This window comes from Mandrillus leucophaeus, unplaced genomic scaffold (assembly GCF_000951045.1).
Source record: "Mandrillus leucophaeus isolate KB7577 unplaced genomic scaffold, Mleu.le_1.0 Scaffold30, whole genome shotgun sequence".
Lineage (NCBI taxonomy): Eukaryota > Metazoa > Chordata > Mammalia > Primates > Cercopithecidae > Mandrillus > Mandrillus leucophaeus.
The window spans coordinates 2,050,110-2,071,375 of NW_012103143.1; the positions used below are offsets into that span (position 1 = coordinate 2,050,110).

The window sequence follows — 21,266 nt, forward strand, 5'->3', positions numbered from 1 at the left end:
AAGGGGTTAGTCAGTATCTCATTGTTTGTAACACACACTACCTACCTCACAGGGTTGTTGTGAGAAAAACTGTCAGATTTTGAAAAATGCCTTGAGCTCCTCGAAGGAAAGGCGCTATATAAATGCAAAAACAAACAACAAAAATAAAAAGCTATTTGTATAATCTGTACTTGTAATTTCTAAACAGACTTACAATATTCGTTGTTGCAAAAATCTTTAAAACTCTGTGATACTTAAGAACTTTAAGATGCCACAGGTGGGCGTGGCGGGATAGAAGCCATGCTGCTGAAATTCTCTGCTTCCCATAGAATACACCTTACCATGAAGTTAGAAGCTTTGAAAACGTTCTTTACGGATTCTAGTCAAGCACTTAATTTTAAAGTGATATTTAAAGTGATTCATTCTTTAACATCCAATAGTGGATATGAATAATCAAATACATATATAAGCAAAATACAAATTAGATGGTTACAGCAGTAGAAAGATGAGTAAGGACTGTACAGGCTGACGTTCTGATTAGAAACACGAAGAAAAGTTCCAAAGAGAAACTCAGTGTCCTGACTCCGCTGATGTTTAAATGCTGTCTCCTGCTCAGCTCACTGCTAGCCTGAGTCTCCTTCAGCCTCAAAAAGGGGGCATTACTGAAAGCATTGATCCCTTTCTTACAATATCCCGCTCCCACTCCATTTAAAAATCGGAAGTATAGGCCGGGCGCGGTGGCTCAAGCCTGTAATCCCAGCACTTTGGGAGGCCGAGACGGGCGGATCACGAGGTCAGGAGATCGAGACCATCCTGGCTAACACGGTGAAACCCCGTCTCTACTAAAAAATACAAAAAACTAGCCGGGCAACGTGGCGGGCGCCTGTAGTCCCAGCTGCTTGGGAGGCTGAGGCAGGAGAACGGCCTAAACCCAGGAGGCGGAGCTTGCAGTGAGCCGAGATCCAGCCACTGCACTCCAGCCTGGGCGGCAGAGCGAGACTCCATCTCAAAAAAAAATAAAAAATAAATAAAAATCAGAAGTATAAACAACAACTATTTTTTTCTTGTTAAAAAGAAAAATTTAGGTTTCATAATTGACAAAAGTCAATTAAGTTCAAATTTCTCCCAAAAAATTGAAATTAGCATTTTGTTTGTACTATTTCTAAGTATTCACACTACAACTCTCGCTTGTTAGTGAATATAAGGATATATTAAGATTAAAACCTATGCACTCAAAATATAGCCAGTTTTGAAAATTATCCAATCATTAAACATCTACTGTTTCTTTTTCTTTTTTTTTTGGAAGTAAGAGTCTCACTCTGTTGCTCAGGTTGGAGTGCAGTGGTGTGATCTTGGCTCACTGCAACCTCCGCCTCCCAGGTTCAAGTTATTCTCCTGCCTCAAACTCTTGAGTAGCTGGGATTACAGGTGCACACCACCACGCCTGGATAATTTTTGTATTTTTAGTAGAAATGGGGTTTCACCATGTTGGTCAGGCTGGTCTTGAACACCTGACCTCGCGATCTACCTGCCTCGGCCTTCCAAAGTGCTGGAATTACAGGCATGAGCCAACACGCCCGGCCTAAACATCAACTGTTTCTAAACATTCTTCCTGTTGGTAGACTGAAAGAAGTAAAAGGAAGGCAAAAGAGTATAAAAAAGAGAAACTAAAAAGTGACAAATTACAGGTGCATAAACACGAACAAAGAGCGCACTATACAAGGAATAGGTAGAGAGCTTAGAAATTAAAATCCAACAGCAGAATATTTTCTCGTCACTTCTTTTGCACCCCAAAGAGAGAGTCCATAAACTAGTAACTTGAGAGGTATTTATTATCAGTTTTCCTTATTTTCTAAATCCACATTCTAGTAAATTCTTGCTCAAAAGATGAAGAGCTAGAAGGGATAGTTTTATTTTCAAGTAAATTCACTAAGGTTAAATGAAAACATGTATCTTTCACCAAGATTAACGTAAAGGTCATTAATAAAGTTTCTGTTCCCAAATATCAGTGTACACAAGAGTGTAAAAACACACATAAACCGAACACTCTGGTGGGAAGTGGACAGGATGTCCCCTGCACTGCCAAACCAGCCTGAAGTGCTGGCATTGCTACGAACCCAGCCTGCTCTAACCAGGGAAGTAGAATCGTCTGTACCTCCACAGGTTATTTTAGGAACTGCATAATTAAATGTTGCACTAAAAAATACTTAAAAAATGATTTCTTCTGCAAGTTTAACCAGATTTAATTTTAGATGCTTCAATTTCTATGGGGAAAAATCTTAAGCACTGGATGCATTTTAATTTAGGAGTCCTCAGTTATAGTAATGTCTTGAGTTCTAAAAGTATTTGTGTGGTAATCCTGAAGTTTACATTTATGACTACATGGTTTTATGTGAGCCCTAGGAAACGCCTACTAAGATATTTTAAGCAACTTATCACATCACAACGAAACTGAGAGGCCAGATGGTTTAGGACCTAACTATTCCAAGTGTAGTCGGGGAGCTTGTTAGAAATGCAGAATCTCAGGCCCCACCCCAAAGCTGCTGAATCAGAACCTGCATTTCAACCAACTCCCAGGTGACTCTCACATAAACTAATTACGAGAAACAAGGGTATAGGAGGACTTTTATAGAAAATTGGAGTGTTTCCTTTTTTTTTGTTTTTTTTTGATATAGGGTTTCACTCTGTGGCCCAGGCTGGAGTGCAGTGGTGCGAATACAGCTCACTGCAGCCTCAAGCTCCTGGGCTCAAGTGATCCTCCCACCCTAGCCTCCCAAAGTGCTGGGATTACAGGCATGAGGCACTGCAGCAGAAAACTGGAGTATTTACTATTGCAGATGCTAATAACAGGCAGCCTTCTGGAATACGGCATGGGGATTTTAGAGTACATGAAGTTCTGTCATAAGCCACTAAAATTTTCATTGTAATTTTTTTTTTTTTTTTTTTTTTTTTTTTGAGTAAAACTGAATTTAACAAGCAGATCACAAGATTTTTGAGACTGAGTTTCACTCTTGTTGCCCAGGCTGGAGTGCAGTGGCATGATCTTGGCTCACCACAACCTCCGCCTGCCGGGTTCAAGCAATTCTCCTGCTCTCAGCCTCCCAAGTAGCTGGGATTACAGGCATGTGCCACCACACCTGGCTAATTTTGTATTTCTAGTAGAGATGGGGTTTCTCCATGTTGGGCAGGCTGGTCTCGAACTCCCGACCTAAGGTGATCTGCCCACCTCAGCCTCCCAAAGTGCTGGGATTACAGGTGTGAGCCACTGCACCTGGCCCATTGTAATTCTGATGTAACACTTTCTAAAATGTTTTATATGCTTCCCTATCTTGATAATAAGGCATAATCAACATAACCTTCTTAATGACCCTAGGTCAAAATTCTGGGCCTTTGTGGTGACTTTCTGAATGCCACTAAACTATTGTGTCAGAGTGATTCATTCACACATTCACATTTCTTAACTCAGAAAAAAAAAAAAAAAAAAAAAAAAAACACTGGGGGTGCTACAGGGTGACAAATATCAGCATCTTCTAGGAGAAGAATGAGCACTGGTCTCATGTTCAATGGGCAAAAAAAAAAAAAAAAAAGAAAATGGATTTAAAATAATGAAAATTAGTCTTTTTTTTTTTTTTTTTTTAAAGGTGGAGTCTCAGTCTGTTGCCCAGGCTGGAGTGCAGTGGCATGATCCCGGCTCACTGTGCCACTGCACTCCAGCCTGTGTGACAGATCGAGATCCTGTCTCCAAAAAAAAAAAAAAAAAACACTGGTGGTGCTACAGGGTGACAAATATCAGCATCTTCTAGGAGAAGAATGAGCACTGGTCTCATGTTCAATGGGCAAAAAAAAAAAAAAAAAGAAAATGGATTTAAAATAATGAAAATTAGTCTTTTTTTTTTTTTTTTTTTAAAGGTGGAGTCTCAGTCTGTTGCCCAGGCTGGAGTGCAGTGGCATGATCCCGGCTCACTGCAACTTCCACCTCCCAGGTTCAAGGGATTCTCCTGCTTCAGTCTTCTGAGTAGCTGGGACTACAGGTGCATGCGGCCACATGCAGCTATTTTGTATTTTTAGTAGAGATGGGGTTTCAGCATGTTGGCCAGGCTGGGCTTGAACTCCTGAGTTCAGGTGATCCACCCGCCTCGGCCTCCCAAAGTGCTGGGATTACAGGCGTGAGCCACTGCGCCCAACCCTGTATCTTTTCTTTTGAGACAGTCTCACTTTGTTGCCCAGGCTGGAGGGCAGTGGTGTAATCTTGGCTCACTGCAACCTCTGTCTCCTGGGTTCATGTGATTCTCCTGCCTCAGCCTTCTGAGTAGCCAGGACTACAGGCGTGCACCACCACGCCCAGCTAAATTTTTGTATTTTTAGTAGAGATCGGATTTCACCATGTTGGCCAGGCTGGTCTCGAACTCCTGACCTCTGGTGATCCACCCAGCTCGGCCTCCCAAAGTGCTGAGATTACAGGCATGAGTCACTGCGTTCAGCCTGGATCTTAATCAATCAGGGCATCTAATGGCAGTCATTTGGCAGGGAACTGTTTCAATAGTCTCCCAACTCCATTTCCAATATTTCATACTTCATTTTAGTAGGTAAAGATATATGATAGAAAATTTTATGGCCAGGCACAGTGGCTCATGCCTATAATCCTAGCACTATGGGAGGCCAAGGCAGGCGGATCACCTGAGGTGAGGAGTTCGAGACCAGCCTGGTCAACATGGTGAAACCTTGTCTACACTAAAAATACAAAAATTTGCTGGGTGCAGTGGCGCAAGCCTGTAATCCCAGCTACTTGGGAAGTTGAGGCAGGAAAATCACTTGAACACAGAAGGTGAAGGTTGCAGTGAGCTGAGATAATGCCACTGCACTCCAGCCTGGGCAACAGAGTGAGACTCTCTCTAAAAAAGAAAAAAAAGAAAAAAAAATTATGAAAAAAACAAAAACACGTTTTTAGCTGAATTACTTCTTTTGGACTTAGACTATAATTGGTAAGTGAAGCATATATAGTAAGTGAAGCATATAGTATCTTAATCTAGCAAGGGATAAAATTAAAAGGGGGGAAACAGGACACAAGACTTTCCTCCAATTACCTGTACTCACCAATTTCTACCTCTCCCAACTACTGATCAGTGACTATCTACCCGGGTATCAAGATCCCCCAGGGTTGCCACTGAAATTGGAGCTATATAATAACCCCAGTCTGGGTATGATGGAGATGAACTAGCTCTATCTTCTAAATCTCTGCTGTTATGCTTTCCCACCACACTAAAAAACCCTTTGCCATAGAAGTTAAGAGATAAAGCATAAAGCAAAGTTGCAAAGTTCTGACCTGTTTGGTGGCAGAAACATTTGTGAAATGATCTAATGGTCTTTTTTGAGGGAGAAATGATATTTAAGAGAATTAGAGAGAGACCTCAGCTGTTAAAACATGACAGATTTCAAGATTAATGTAATAATGTTTTTTATATACAGCATTTGGTACTCAAACACTTACACATCCACTTTCTTACCTGTATACTGAATATAAACATGTCTTTAAAACTATTCACTCTTAACAATGATTAGCTGAATCCCAAAGATTAAACATGATGACAAAATTTCCCATCTCTACAGAGACAATGTGTAAGAGAAAAGTCTACGATAAAATCAAGAAAAAAAGGGACGTACCCTACTTTAATTGGAAACAATCATACATTTTCAAGGTTTTATAGGATGCTTGTCAGACTTTTCTTTTCGGTAAGATAACTGTCATCACTTTTTTTTTTCTGAGATGGAGTTTCACTCTTGTTGCCCAGGCTGGAGTGCAATGGCATGATCTCGGCTCACTGCAACCTCTGCCTCCCGGGTTCAAGTGATTCTCCTGCCTCAGCCTCCCAAGCAGCTGGGATTACAGGCGTGCACCACCATGCCCGGCTAATTTTTTTTGTACTTTTAGTAGAGACGGGGTTTCACCGTGTTGGTCAGGCTGGTCTCAAACTCCTGACCTCAGGTGATCCACCCACCTCGGCCTCTCAAAGCGTGGGGATTACAGGCGTGAGCCACTGCGCCCGGCATCATCAACTTTTAAAATAGAACATGAGGATGCTCCTCCAGCTTTATATGTTGATAGAAATGTTCTGAGGTAAAATAAGAACACAGAGTTAGAACTGACAAGATTCCTGGAGTCTTGTTCTCTGCTTCTCTTGGCTCACACACAGAAAACCCTTCCACTGCAAAGAACTTTCCTTTACTGTCATTTTAAATTTTGAGCAAAAGTAAAATTAGCCATCTACGTTCTTGAATTCAACATCATCATCTGTTCCATTCAGGATAAAGACTGAAAATTACCTAGTATTCATTTTGTGTGTTTGAAAACCTAAATAGGGATCAAGAACCAAACTGGTTGCTAGGTCATCATTTTCACAGAGTTCCTTGGCGGACATTCCAGAAGACGGTACATAGCGACTCTGTCCTTCAAATCCCGAGTTACCATTACCTGTGAAAAGCAAAAGCAAGAAAAATTACTCAAATTGAAAACTACTTAAATCTGCCTTAAAAATTCTTTAGCCGCACCGACCATTCAAGCTGGTAACAAAGAACTGAAAAATCAATCAGTTTTAGTAATTAAGAATTTAATAACCTTTGCATAAGACAGAAAACCAAATGCAGTAAACCATCTCCATTACTGGGAGTATTTTGACTAGCAGGTAGTAATAGCAGGTTCCAAAGGTTCACAAGAACAGGGTCTGCGTAGTTGTGAAAATTTGGTTCAAATGCTTGGCTCTCCCCCACCCCCTTCTCTCCAAGGAACACTGAGAAACAGGGGACAGAAGGATGTTCACTATTTTAACAAGTCAGTACACAGGGCCATTACAGATAGGACTGGGGTGAACAGGCAAGAGGAACACAAGATAGTTTTTGCAAGAAGCGCCAGAACTCCAGATCTCAAGTATCAAAAGGAATCTCATGAAGTTCGGCTTCCTGCTTTTGGGCAGGTGAATGATTAGTATCCTCACTTTGCAGGAAACTGAGGTACACACAAAAAGAAACTTGCCCACAATTCCAGAGCTGGGTAGTAGAAGTGGGGAAAGAAGTAGAGAGAGAATGACAGACCTATTTCTACTGACCTCTGTTTGAAGCAATTTTGAATGAATGGATAAAAATAGAGACTCAAATATGTAACTGAAATAACTGGGTTTAACTGTGGAAGAAAAGCAATGGAAAGAAGGAAACGAAGGCCAAGTTATAAGAAGTTTCATCAGAGTTGATTAAGTTTGATGTATGTGCCACTGACAGTCCTTCCATGGACTTGGCACATAGTTTACGGAGGACAACAGCAATATAACGTTCAGGCTCTCAAAACCAAAATGGGGAAGAATGAAACACAGAGTAAAGTTTAACCTTTTCATCTACTTTTTCACAGAACAAATAGTTAAATGTAAGTTCCTGCCAAGGGCAGACATGATTCTGCAATCAAATTATTTGCATGGAGCTATGTGAAAAGCTATCAACGTTGTTAAATTTTTTGTAACAGCATAATAGCTTTATTGAAATACAATTCACAAATGATACAACTCACTTTTTCTTTTTTTTTTTTTTTTAAAGACAGGGTCTTGCTCTGTCACCCAGCCTGGAGTACAGTGGCATGATCACAGCTCACCGCAGCCTCGAATACCTGGGCTCAAGGAATCATCCTGCCTCAGCCTCCCTAGTAGCTGAGACCACAGGCATGCATCACCAAACCTGGTTAATTTTTTAATTTTTTTGTAAAAATGGGGTCTCACCATATTGTCCAGGCTGGTCTCGAACTCCTGGGCTCAAGCCATCCTCCTGCCTCAGCCTCCCAAACTGCTGGGATTACAGGCATGAGCCACCAAGCCCAGTCTTTTTTTCACACAGGCATTTACAAGTATAAATTTCCCTCTAAACCACTGCTTTGGCTGCATCCTATAAATTTTAGTACATTTTATCTTTCTTTTTATTCACCTCAAAATGTTTTCTGATTTCCTTTTTGATTTCTTCTTTGACCCACTGATTACTTAGAAGTGTGTTTCATTTCTATATATTTGTGAAATTCCCAAATTTCCTTGTTAATTTCTAATTTTCCTCCATTGAAGTCACAGAACATACCTTTTATTATTTCAATCCTTTTAAGTTTATTGAAGCTTGTTATACGGTCTAGCATATGGTCTATCCTGGAGAATGTTGCACTCACACTTGAGATGAATGTGTATTCTGATGAGGTTCTAAAGATGTCTGTTAGCTCTCATTGGTTTACAGTGTTAAGCTGTTCTATCCATTATTAAAAGTGGCGTATCAAAGTCTCCAAATTATTGCTGAATTGTTGATTTTTCCCTTCAATTTTGTCAGTTTTTGTTTCCTGTATCTTAAGGCTCTGCTGCTGGGAAAGTCACTCATTGTATCTGAGATGGGGCACTGCTCTGTGCTCTCCCATTTCTCCTCATCGCTGACTCTCTTTCTGCACCATTCTGGCCCAATAACATTCAGTGTAAGGCTATGTTATCTTCACACTCCGGTTTTCCCAACGTAGCCTTCTATATTTATCTATGCTTGGTAAAGTGTAACCAACGTAATGGCCATTTTCATTTTTTGAGACGGAGTCTTGCTCTGTCGCCCAGTGGCGCAATCTCGGCTCACTGCAAGCTCTGCCTCCAGGGTTCATGCCATTCTCCTGCCTCAGTCTCCCAAGTAGTTGGGACTACAGGCGCCTGCCACCACGCCCGGCTAATTTTTTATTTTTTTATTTTTTATTTATTTATTTTTTTGAGACAGAGTCTTGCTCTGTCGCCCAGGCTGGAGTGCAGTGGCCGGATCTCAGCTCACTTCAAGCTCCGCCTCCCGGGTCTACGCCATTCTCCTGCCTCAGCCTCCCAAGTAGCTGAGACTACAGGCGCCCGCCACCTCGCCTGGCTAGTTTTTTCTATTTTTTTAGTAGAGACGGGGTTTCACCGTGTTAGCCAGGCTGGTCTCGATCTCCCGACCTCGTGATCCGCCCATCTCGGCCTCCCAAAGTGCTGGGATTACAGGCTTGAGCCACCGCGCCCGGTCAATTTTTTATATTTTTAGTAGAGACAGGGTTTCACCATGTTAGCCAGGATCGTCTCGATCTCCTGACCTTGTGATCCACCCACCCTGGCCTCCCAAAGTGCTGGGATTACAGGCGTGAGCCACCACACCCAGCCTGTAATGGCCATTTCTAAACTTTTTTGTTTGTTTTTGAGACAAGAGTCTCGTTTTTTTGTCCATGCTGGAGTGCAGTTGTGTGATCTCGGCGCACTGCAACCGCTAACTCCTGGGCTCAAGTGATCTCTCCAACCTCAGCTTCTCAAAGTAGCTGGGACCACAGGTGTGCAACACCATGACTGGCTAATTTTTCTGTAGACACAGTATTTTTCGTAGACATGGAGTTTCACCACGTTGCCCAGGCTGGTCTCAAACTCCTGGACTCAAGAAAATCCATTCACCTTGGACTCCTAAAGTGCCGAGATTACAGGTGTGAGCTACCATGCCCAGACGCATTTTCTAAATTCTTGTGTATCTATAACAATTCAACTAATTAAAACGGTTTTGCACTATGATACACAAAAGGAGGCCAACAGTGATTTGCTAAAAAGCTTAAGATATGCCTAGTTTACCGACCAGAATGAATACACTCTGATGTGATCACTGTGTTTCTCAATTCTTCACGTTCACGCTAGCTACTAAGGAGTGAGGCAGGACAAGGGTGAATGCGGCCAGCAGCCTCAGGAGTCAGTGGTGTCCATGCAGAGGACTAACTCATTCGGTCTTGCCTCTTCCTACTCTTGTCCTGAGCAGGAATTCTGTCTGGTTTCTACAGCAACAGTGACCTGATCTGAAATGGAAAGGTTAAGGGTAGCCTGGGCCCAATGAGTCGCATAAACCCTAAAAGGTAAGAAGGAAATCAATCAGAACTGGATTCAATCTGAAACTACAGAAAAACCACAGGCTAATCCAAATCCCTGGAAACAGGCCAGCGCCAATCTGAATTAAGGATATTCAAAAGTGGCTAGATTCATGTTAGAAAAAGAAGAAAAGCTGTCCTCTTTAATATGACATACATTTGGACATATAGCTGCCTAGTTAGGTATACACTTGTCCTCAGTCATTTTACTACTTTTAGAGGAACTACGAAATACGCACCAAATCCACAACTTCCTGAACCCTTAAAAAGCAGCCTCTTTCCCACCAAGAGGTATAGAGGAAATAAAGTAACTTATCAGCAGTGTTTCACTGTCAGGATGAACAACTGTCTACCCTGTATAAATAGAATAAATTGCTACGATTTGTGAGGCTGCCCTAAAGCAGTCAGTTCTATCCATCCTCCACTCTACTTACGTAAATTACATAAGTAGAATTAAATAAATTGGCGTCATTATTCATATTATTCCATGAAACATTTGTGGAAATTAGCAAAGAAGTACATACCTATACTTACATCTATTAAAAAAATACAGGTTAACCTGTAAGAAGTTCAATTAAAATTTTAAAAATTTAATAAGACATATCAACCATTCAGGTATAAATTCTACAAAATATAAAGTAAGAGAAAAGCATGATTAAAATAATTATATGAAGCATTAAACTTGACTTTTACATATTGTTTGATAAGAATAAAAATTGACACAACTTTGGGAGTAAAAAGACTATATTGTTAATTATGAAAATGCAAAAAATTATTTAAGACAAAAGAAAACAGAATATACATTACAAACTAGAAAGAATTACTACCCCATATCACAATTAGAACATTGAAGGTTTAAGCGTGTACATACATCTGCTCGACCTCCTCTCGACTGCATTTTTGCCAGCCTTCAGGGTGTCCTTCCCCGTGTGCTGTAATTTTGATTGATTCTGCTGATGGTCATTAGACAACTTGCCTCCATTTCTCCTGCCATTCACCACCATGTTCTTGGATTCTCCCAACCACTTCATACCCACAGACAGCCTGACCCAGGTGCATTTAGTCACTCTCTTCAAATAGCTTAGAGAATACTTTCAATGTTCTCTCCTAACAGAAACAAAATATGAAAAACAAAACAAAATGGGGAGGTAAATACATGAAAGATCATGCTAAACAGACCCTTGAGAAAGATATATAATATTAAAAGGACAGTCATTCACAGCATAATGATGTTTTGGTCAATGACAGACCACATAAACAATGGTGGTTCCATAAGATTATAACAGAGCTGAACATACACTTCATAAAATTCGTATTGCCTAGTATTTACTATATTATATTTTTTTATTGTTATTTTAGAGTATATTCCTTCTGCTTTTTTTTAAGTTAACTATAAAACAGCCCCAGGCAGGTTATTCAAGAGCATTCCAGAGGAAGGCACTGTTATCACAGGAGATGACAGCTCCATGCATGTTACTGCCCCTGAAGACGCTCCAGTGGTACAAGATATAGAGGGAGAAGACAGTGATATGGATAATCCCGACCCTGTGTGGGCTGAAGCTAACGTGTGTGACCTGTATCTGTTGTTAATAAAAACATTAAAAAATTAAAAGTAGGAAAAAGTTTATAGGATAAAGATATTTAAAAAAGAATATAGTTGGGCATGGTGGCTCATGCCTGTAATCCCAGCACTTTGGGAGGCCATGGCAGGCGGACTGCTTGAGTCCAGAAGTTGAGACCAGCCTGGGCAACATGGCAAGACCCTGCCTCTACAGAACATAAAAAAGTGAGCCAGGCATAGTGCTGCGTGAGCCTGTGGTTCCAGCTACTTGAGAGGCTGAGATGGGAGGTCACGCCTGCAGTGAAGCCATGATTGCAACACTGCACTCCAGCCTAGGTGACAGAGCAACCCTGTCTCCCAAAAAGAAAAGAAAAGAATAAGTATATTTTTGTGTCTTTTTGTCTGTTTTTTGAGACAGTCTCACTCTATGGCCCAGGTTGGAGTGCAGTAGCATGATTATGGCTCACTACAGCCTCAAATTCCAGGGCTCAACCCATCTTCCCACTCAGCCTCTCAAGTAGCTAGGACTACAGGCAGGAGCCACCACATCCAGTTCATTTTAAAACTCTTTTCTTTTTTTTTTTTTTTTTAAGAGACGGGGTCTCACTATGTTGCCCAGACTGGTCTCCAACTCCTGGCCTCAAGCAATCCCTCCACCTTGGCCTCCCAATGTGTTGGGATTACAGGTATGAGCCACTGTGCTTGCTAAGAAAGAACATACATTCATTTATTTGAGACAGGGCCTTGCTCTGTCGCCCAGGCTAGAGTGCAGTGGCGCCATCTCTGCTCACTGCAACCTCCACCTCCCAGGTTCAAGCGATGCTTCTGCCTCAGTCTCCTGAGTAAGTGGGATTACAAGTGTGTGCCACCACACCTGGCTAATTTTTGTATTTTTCGTAGAGATGGGGTTTTACCATGTTGGCTAGGCTGGTCTTGAACTCCCAACCTCAAGTGATCCACCTGCCTCGGCCTCCCAAAGTGCTGGGATTACAGGCGTGAGCCACTGCGTGTGGCCTGAACATATTTTTGTATAGCTGTATGTGTTTGTATTTTAAGCCAAGTGTTACCATAAAAGAGTCAGAAAGTTAAAAAAAAAAAAAAAAAACCTTTATAAAGTAAAACAGTTACAACAAACTAAGGTTAATTATTAAAGAAACATTTCAAAATAAATTTAGTGTAGCCTAAGTGTACAGTGTTCACAGAGTCTACAGTAGTACATATGTACTAGGTCTACACAATTACTCACCACTCACTCACTCACCCAGAGAAACTTCAAATCCTGCAATCTCCATTCATAGGAAGTACCCTTTACAGGTGTACCATTTTAAAATCTTTTATTCTGTATTTTTACTGTACCTTTTTTATGTTTATGTGTGTTCAGATAACAACACTGTGTTACCAGTGACTACAGTAGTCAGTACAGTAACATGCTGGACAGGTTAGTACCCTACAAGCAACGGCCCGGGTGTGTAGTAGGCTAGACTACCTAGGTTTGTGTAAGTATACTCTATGACATCTGCAAGGCAACAAAACCGCCTAACCTCCCATTTCTAGAATGTGTCCCTGAGACACACTCTATGAGTGCCCTCTATGATATCTGCATGATGACGAAATCAACTAACCTCACATTTCTCAGAATGTGTGGTATCCCTGTCACTAAACAATGCATGACTATAATTTAATAAATGATGTCTCCGCTCTTTAAAGACAATCTTGGCTCTCCCCAGTCATATGATGCCTGCTCAGGAATACAGTGGCCCCAGACTGAGTAGAATGTAGACAGAAGGTAGGGGCTCATTCTGACTTGTTCCTTGCTTGTGTTTAGAATAGTACTGACAAACAGCAGGTGCTCAACAAATATTTCTTTCAGTAAACAGTAAGAACTGTCTTTGCTCCTTATTATACTGATATCTAGCTACAGCTCTATCATCTGCTCAAATCACAGGTTTTGGTAATGCTCTGAACTGGGTGAGTAAACTACACGGAAGTTACTTATCTCCTTTGTTCCAAGGCAAGCTTAGGAAAAGGCATCTATGCTAAGCTTTGTCCATCACAGTAAGAGACTCGTAACTGTTACGCTGGCTACTCATCACCACAAACAAAACTGAGCAGACGGACAAGAGTAAGGAAAGCAAAGGACTCTGTATCTTTTTGTTGTTGTTACTTTGAATTCACTGTTCTAGATATTTAAGAAACCAATACTCAGATATCAAAGTAGTGCCCATCTGGAAATGTCTACCTTATCATTCCTTCACAATGGCAACAAAACTGAGAAGCTACTGTATTGGGTAATATAAATGTATCCCTTACTATCTGAATTTGGGAACCGATTGATATGAATAGTGGGGGATGCTTGTAATTTATAATGACATTTGGAAATGAGGATATTATACATTGCATTCATTACTAACGGAATGATAAAAAGGATGACCATGATCCCACCTCATTAAGGAATTATGTGTTAGTGTAAGTCAGACTAAAAAGGCCCTACAATAAAGTGCAAAAATACAGAACTTCAGAGCCAGAGCTGCCTTAACATCACCAGTGTGATGCCTTCAATTTACAAACAAAACTGAGACCACATGCCTGAAGCCACATGATCCGCCCGCAGCAGTCTCATGAGTAGAACCCAGCACTGCTGCCCAACAAATTCTCAACTACACCAGACGCAGGTCAATTTCCTTTCCACAAACACATAGAAAAGTACGAATGATAAATTACTTTGAAGTATTCACAAAAATACATGCCTGGACATACCTTTAATGATACTCAACACAAACACAAAACATGAATTTTTACTTGATCTCAGATCTCTTTCCTGTTACAGGAATATCTGTGTGAGTTCACTGGAGGGTAAGACGTGCATGTGAGCAGCATGCTTAGGGGAATGGCAAAAAAGAAAATCTGATCAATGCTGAAGACAACTTTACAACTGTTTTCTAACATGAATTTTTCTTTTGGTTCCCGCACTGTTTAAGTTCAATTATAGTATTTAACTTTTAAAGTGCCTTTTGATTTTTCTCGTAGGTATCACTAAATAGTCTTGTAGCTATTCTACATCAGTTACAAGGATTTTTCAATTATTAAATTTTACCAAATTTAACATTAAAACTGCTCATTAATGATCATGTATGTTACACTTAGGAGAAAAGGCGTAGAACTCAAGAGCAATATACCTTTTTTTTTTTTTTTTCAAGGAGACAGGGTCTTGCTCTGTCACCCAGGTTTGAGTGCAGTGAAGTGATCATGGCTCACTGCGGCCTCAAAGTCCTAGGCTCAAGCGATCCTCCGCCTCAGCCTCCCAAAGTGTTAGGATTACCAGCATGAGCCACCACACTCAGTAAGAGCAGTATATTTTTGAGGTATAAAGTACAAAGAAAGCTTGAGAAAAAGAGCAATGGGTGGTCCATTGCGAGTCTTGGATCTTGGATCCCAGCAGTTTTGCACAACACTGTTATCTACGGACTCTAAAATGGACTTCATTTAAAGAAACCCATGGGGCCGGGCGCAGTGGCTCAAGCCTGTAATCCCAGCACTTTGGGAGGCCGAGACGGGTGGATCACGAGGTCAGGAGATCAAGACCATCCTGGCTAACATGGTGAAACCCCATCTCTACTAAAAAAATACAAAAAACTAGCCGGGCGAGGTGGCAGGCGCCTGTGGTCCCAGCTACTCAGGAGGCTGAGGCAGGAGAATGGCGTGGACCCGGGAGGCGGAGCTTGCAGTGAGCTGAGATCCAGTCACTGCACTCCAGCCTGGGCGACAGAGTGAGACTCCATCTCAAAAAAAAAAAAACCCATGGAACAGTAACAGAAACATAAAACAATATGAATTGTGGCATTTGAATCCTAGCACTTGGGGAGAGCATCAAGTACCACTTTTTTTTTTTTTTTTTTTTTTTTGAGACAGAGTCTCGCTCTGTTGCCCAGGCTGGACTGCAGTGTCCGCAATCTTGGCTCACTGCAACCTCCGCCTCCCAGGTTCGCTATTCTCATGCCTCAGCCTCTCAAGTAGCTGGAATTACAGGTGTGCACCACCATGCCTGCCTAATTTTTGTATTTTTTAGTAGAGACAGGGTTTCACCATGTTGGCCAGACTAGTCTTGAACTCCTGGCCACAAGCTATCCTCCCACCTTGGCCTCCCAGTGCTAGGATTTCAGGTATGAGCCACCATGCCCAGCCAAGGGTTCAAAAATTATAGCCTACCATCATAATGCATTCAAAATTTGAGTTTGAATAACCTCATCAAGACTTAGATCTCTAAAAGCTTCAAGTTTCATCTGCATTAAAGCTCTTCATCATTGAGCCATCTCACAAAAATAAAAGCTTAAATTCATGACTACATTCCATTTTATTTCCCTTCCTCAGTTTTCTTCAATTTCCTTGACCTCTAGGGTCTTTCATATTACTTATGTTCCTTTAGACAAGAGCCAAAGAAACAGCACTTTCTGAAAAAATGGATGTTCTGTGACTGTAAGCTTTCATTGGTAGAGAAGCATAAACTTGGCATGATAAATTTAGAATTAGGTTTTTTGTTGTATCCTATAAAAAGCTGCATTAACAGCAAGCAAATGGGCCAGGTGGTGGCTCATGCCTATAATCCTGGCTCTTTGGGAGACCAAGGCAAGAGGATTGCTTGAGGCCAGGAGTTTGAGACCAGCCTGGGCAACACAGCAAGACCTCAATGCTACTAAAAGTAAAAATTAAAAAATTAGCCAAAGATGGTAGTCACAGCTACTCATGAGGCTGAAGTGGGAGGATGGCTGCGGCCCAGGAAATTGCAGATGCAGTGAGCCATGAGCATGCCATTACACTGCAGCCTGGACGACAGAGTGAAAAAAACGAAAATCATGAAGTGGTAAATGTATATAAATGTATTTCACATTTCAAGTTAGATTATACTCTCAGAAGCTATGTGGTTTAGAGAAAATAGACCTCAACAAAAGTTGAGGGCTCCTATCCTACCTCTGTCTCTTACTAGGCAGTTGGTAATTGGGAAAGTCACTTAACCTCTCTGAACACCATCCCTTTGCCTAATTCCTTAAGTCCCAGTTCAGTGTTCACATCCTCTAGGAAGTGTTCCTTGACCTTCACTGCCAAATCTAGTTATATATTTATGCTACAAAACTTAGGTGAAAACCCTTATGTGATTATATTGTTTAAGAGTCTGCTTCCTTAATTGAGAGTTCCGAAGGTTGAGAACCTATTTTTCTTATCTCTGGCCCTAGTGTATCTAGTATACCACACAGTATATCCTAGAGGCACTCAACTAATGAAATAAATAGGCTGTAATCTAAACTGCATCATAGAAACTATATTTCTGCATTTAAAAAAACCTGTAAATTAAAAATACTGCCTGACCTCTTCAAATCCTCTCCTTTCTCAAGATGTCCATGGTGTTAAAGGGGGTGAGAGAAGCTCCTGCACAGATAAAAATAGGGCAGGAATCACAGCAGATACCACCACTAAGTTTCCTACCACTTGCCATTATACTTTCTGGTTTACTCCCTAGTCCTTGACCCTCCAGAAAAAAGAACCAGGACCAGGAAAAGTGCTTTTGGTCCTTTAGGAAATCATCTGTAGAATGCGATGTTTAACACACAACTTACAGATAATGATGTAACAATATATTTTTAGGCTTCTCAGGAGTCCTAATATTCCTCAAAAATAAGACATGAAGCATAATTACATGAAATAGAAATTAAATATATGGAATAGAAAGACTATCCATGGAGAGTCTTTTTTTTTTTTTTTTTTTGAGACAGAGTCTGGCACTGTCCCCAAGTTAGAGTGCAGTGGCATGATCTCGGCTCACTGCAACCGCCACCTCCTGCGTTCAAGCGATTATCCTGCCTCAGCCTCCCGAGTAGCTGAGACTACAGGTGCGTGCCACCACACCCAGCTAAGTTTTTGGTATTTTAGTAGAGACGGGGTTACACCATGTTGGCCAGGATGGTCTTGATCTCCTGACCTCGTGATCTGCCTGTCTCGGCCTCCCAAAGTCCTGGGATTACAGGCGTGAGCCACCGTGCCTGGCCATGGAAAGTCTTTAAGTCTCAACCAAGACGTCCACTCGAGAGAGAGAAAGCAGAAAATCTGGGGATGAGGCCCAGCAATCCGTGTTGTAATAAGAACTCCAGGTGATGCAAGCTCCAGTGTGAGAGCTATTGCTCTAATTTACTCATTCATTCATTTTATCATGTTAGGGCTAAGAATAGATACAAAATTTTAAAAAAAAACTATGGAATAAAAAATTAAGGAAATTATATCAACCAAACATTTTTCTGAGCATTAGGAAAGGTTCACCAATAAATCACTTTAGTAATAGCAAACTTTGGCTCAATTCATGGAACACAGACTGAGACCCACTCTAATGTATACATAATTTAAACTAAATGTGGGTTAATGATCCAAACTGGAATAAATCTGTGCCCTCGGGTCTCATTTATATTGTGGTCAACTGATATTATTTGAACCCAAAGTACTTTAATGTAACAGGCACTTCTGTCAATCACAGAACATGGCTAAATTTCACTAGTATGAATGCACTGGCACATCTCTGGATGTAGCCTAGCAGACAGAGATTATCCACATGTCCATATGATAAAAGCTATCCAAAGACCTTTCTTTCTTTTTTTCTTTTTTTTTTTGAGATGGAGTCTCACTTTGTTGCCCAGGTTGGAGTGCAGTGGTGCCATCTCCGCTCACTGCAAGCTCCGCCTCCTGGGTTCACGCCATTCTCCTGCCTCAGCCTCCCGAGTAGCTGGGACTATAGGCGCCTGCCACCACGCCCGGCTAATTTTTTGTATTTTTAGTACAGATGGGGTTTCACCGTGTTAGGCAGGATGGTCTCGATCTCCTGACCTCGTGATCTGCCCGCCTCGGCCTCCCAAAGTGCTGGGATTACAGGCGTGAGCCACCGTGCCCGACCCCAAAGATCTTTCTTAAGCTGATAAATGAAACATTTGTAAAAACAATTCTAATGAAGTTATCAATAATTTGGGGGCTATTTAAAAAAATTTTTAGCTCAAAATGAATACATATTCTACTAATGATCCAGTCTTCATTTGTTCTGCCCTCCTAAGTGTGGAATCTGTTCTTGCTGGCAAGATCTTCCCTCTAAGGCTGCACACTTACACATTAAAGGTAGTGACAGGATTTTAAAAAGCTAACACACGTCGATACCGTAGTAGAGTACAGACAAATAGGGGTTGAAAACATTGGGTAGAGGCCAGACGCAGTGGCTCACGCCTGTAATCCCAGCACTTTAGGAGGCCAAGGCGGGCGGATCACCTGAGGTCAGGAATTTGAGACCACCCTGGACAACACGGTGAAACCCCGTCGCTGCTAAAAATACAAAAATTAGCCAGGCGTGGTGGCGCACGCCTGTAATCCCAGCTACTCAGGAGGCTGAGGCAGGAGAATAGCTTTAACCCGGGAGGCAGAGGTTGCACTGAGCCAAGGCTATGCCACTGCACTCCATCCAACCTGGGCGACACAGTGAGACTATGTCTCAAAAGAAGAAAGAAAACCGAAACAAAACACCGGGTGGATAGCAAAGCCTAAAATACTTCATGGCTACCACAGAGGTGCCCCCTCCCAACAAACAAACAAGGGTGCAGACTTCCATGGAACATAGCTGGCTCACGTGGAAATGTCCCACGGTCATGGTTTGGCTGACACACTCGGAGCTCATTAGCCACTGACTACATTTAGAAGTAAAAATTGCCTCAATTTTGTCCCAAATTATTAGGAAAAAAATTTCAAGAAAGTACTGACTGCTTTTTTTTTTTTTTTTTGAGACAGAGCCTTGCTCTGTCGCCCAGGCTGGAGTGCAGTGGTGCAATCTTCGCTCACTGAAGCCTCTGCCTCCCGGGTTCAAGCAATTCTCCTGCCTCAACCTCTTGAGTAGTTGTGACTACATGTGCCCGCCACCACGCCCGGCTGATTTTTTTAAATTTTTAATAGAGACGGGGTTTCACCATGTTAGCCAGGCTGGTCTCCATCTGCTGATCTTGTGATCTGCCGGCCTCAGCCTCCCAAAGTGCTGGGATCACAGGTGTGAGCCACCGCACCCGGCCATTACTGACCACTTCTTAAGTGGCATATTAGCTTGGTGCAAAAGTAACTGCGGTTTTTGCTTTTTTTTTTTTTTTTAAAGTTACAAATCCTGTTCTGATTTCCCAATATAAAAATGTCAGGAAATTTATTGGACATCTACTATATTCCAGACACTGTTGCAGGCACTGAGGATACAGCATGGAACAAAATAAGGCTGTGCCCTCATCTGTGCTTATATTCTAATGGAAAAAAGCACTACGAAATAATAAATTAATGAATAAATGCCAGCACCTTTTGGGAGAACAAGCCATTTATGGTGGCAGGGAGTGTTTCAGGTGGAGAAGGAGGGTGATAGTGGCTACTTCCTAAGAGAGCAAGGGATGTGAGGGGACAGCCAGGCATCAGGCAGGAAGCATGCAGCAGACAAAGGGAAGGGCAAGCACAAGGTGCAGAGGCTGGTGCAGCTGGGGCAAATATGGGCGAGAGCGGGAGGATGAGGTCAGAGAGGCTGCCACAGGGAAGAAGGGCTTCAAAGCCACTGCTGAGACTTGGGCCTTTACTCCCAGTGAGACGGAAAGCAGAGGAGTGACATGATCCAACTCACAGTTTTAAAGGACCATGCTGGCAGCTTGCTACATGGTACTTTAAAAAAGCAGTTCTAATGAAACTACAAATAATTTCTAGGACAAGAGAATGCAGGGAGACATTATTAGTAGTAGTAGTCTATTTACTAACTGATTACTGCTTAAAACCAGAGGAGAACTAGTGGTTGCAGCAGCAGAGGTGGCAAGAAGTGGCTGGCTTCGAGATCTTTTCTGAAGGTTCTGCTGATAGTTAGGAATTGCTGACAGACTGACTGTGGGTGTTAAGAGAAAGAGGACTCAAACATACCTCCAAATGAAGAATGGAATATTTAGGAATGTGACAAAGAGTATAGGAAGACTGGTTTTCCCAAGGATTGCGGTGTGGGAATTTGGTTTTGGTTATTTTTTCTTCCTTTTCTGGGGTCTTTTTTGGTTTTAGTCATTTTTGAGATGCCCACTACAGATCCTAGTGGAGTCGGCAGCTGGATACAAGAGTCTGGAGTCCACCTCCAAGCTGAAGATAAAAATTTGGAGTCAAAACATTAATGGCATTTCAAACCATGGAATCAGATGAAATCTAGGAATCACTGTAGATCAAAGAAGGCCAAGGACTGGGAGTGGGGGCACTTTCACATGTATAGGTCAAGAGGAAGAGAAGCAGCACACGATTGTAAAAGGAGCAATGAGCGAGAAGAAGAGCTGAGCGTGACAGGGACCATGCTGTGAAGGGAGTTAACAACTCAGGCAAGAACTGTAGGCGCCCAGAAAGCAAATACTTTTATTTTATAAGTCTAAACTCACGGAAAGGATGGGCTGTTGCTGATCTTTAAGGCTTGCTCAGAAACAACAGAGAACTTCTAAAATGGACATAATGTCTTAAACATGCACTTGTGAGGAAGACAGGGGGCTTTGCTTTAAGAAACAGATGGCAGAGAGCAATATAAGGAATGGAGAGGGAGAGAGAGAGGGAGAGGGGGAGAGAGAGAGGGAGGGGGGAGAGAGAGAGAGGGGGACAGAGAGAGAGAGAGAGAGAGAGAGAGAGAGAGAGAGAGAGAAATATGAGAGGGGATTTATTAGGGGTGATGACTCATGTGACTATGGAGGCTAAGAAGTTCTATGATAAGCTATCTGCAAGCTAGAGAATAAGGGAGGTTTATAGTATATA

General features: G+C 41.8%; 1 protein-coding gene across 3 annotated transcripts in view; it reads right to left on the reverse strand.

The window, feature by feature from the left end:
• SUV420H1 (suppressor of variegation 4-20 homolog 1 (Drosophila)) overlaps positions 1-21,266 on the reverse strand; it is a 58,207-nt gene that overhangs the window by 25,582 nt on the left and 11,359 nt on the right. For 2 of the 3 annotated variants that reach the window (XM_011987047.1, XM_011987049.1), the window contains 3 exons: positions 10,767-11,002; positions 6,301-6,448; positions 46-114 (listed from right to left, as the gene is read on the reverse strand). In XM_011987047.1, coding sequence (XP_011842437.1) covers positions 46-114; positions 6,301-6,448; positions 10,767-10,926 — 377 coding nt within the window. In that variant the 5' untranslated portion in view covers positions 10,927-11,002. Of the gene's footprint in view, positions 1-45; positions 115-6,300; positions 6,449-10,766; positions 11,005-21,266 lie in introns of those variants that run through there. The other variant, XM_011987050.1, reaches the window with a different exon arrangement.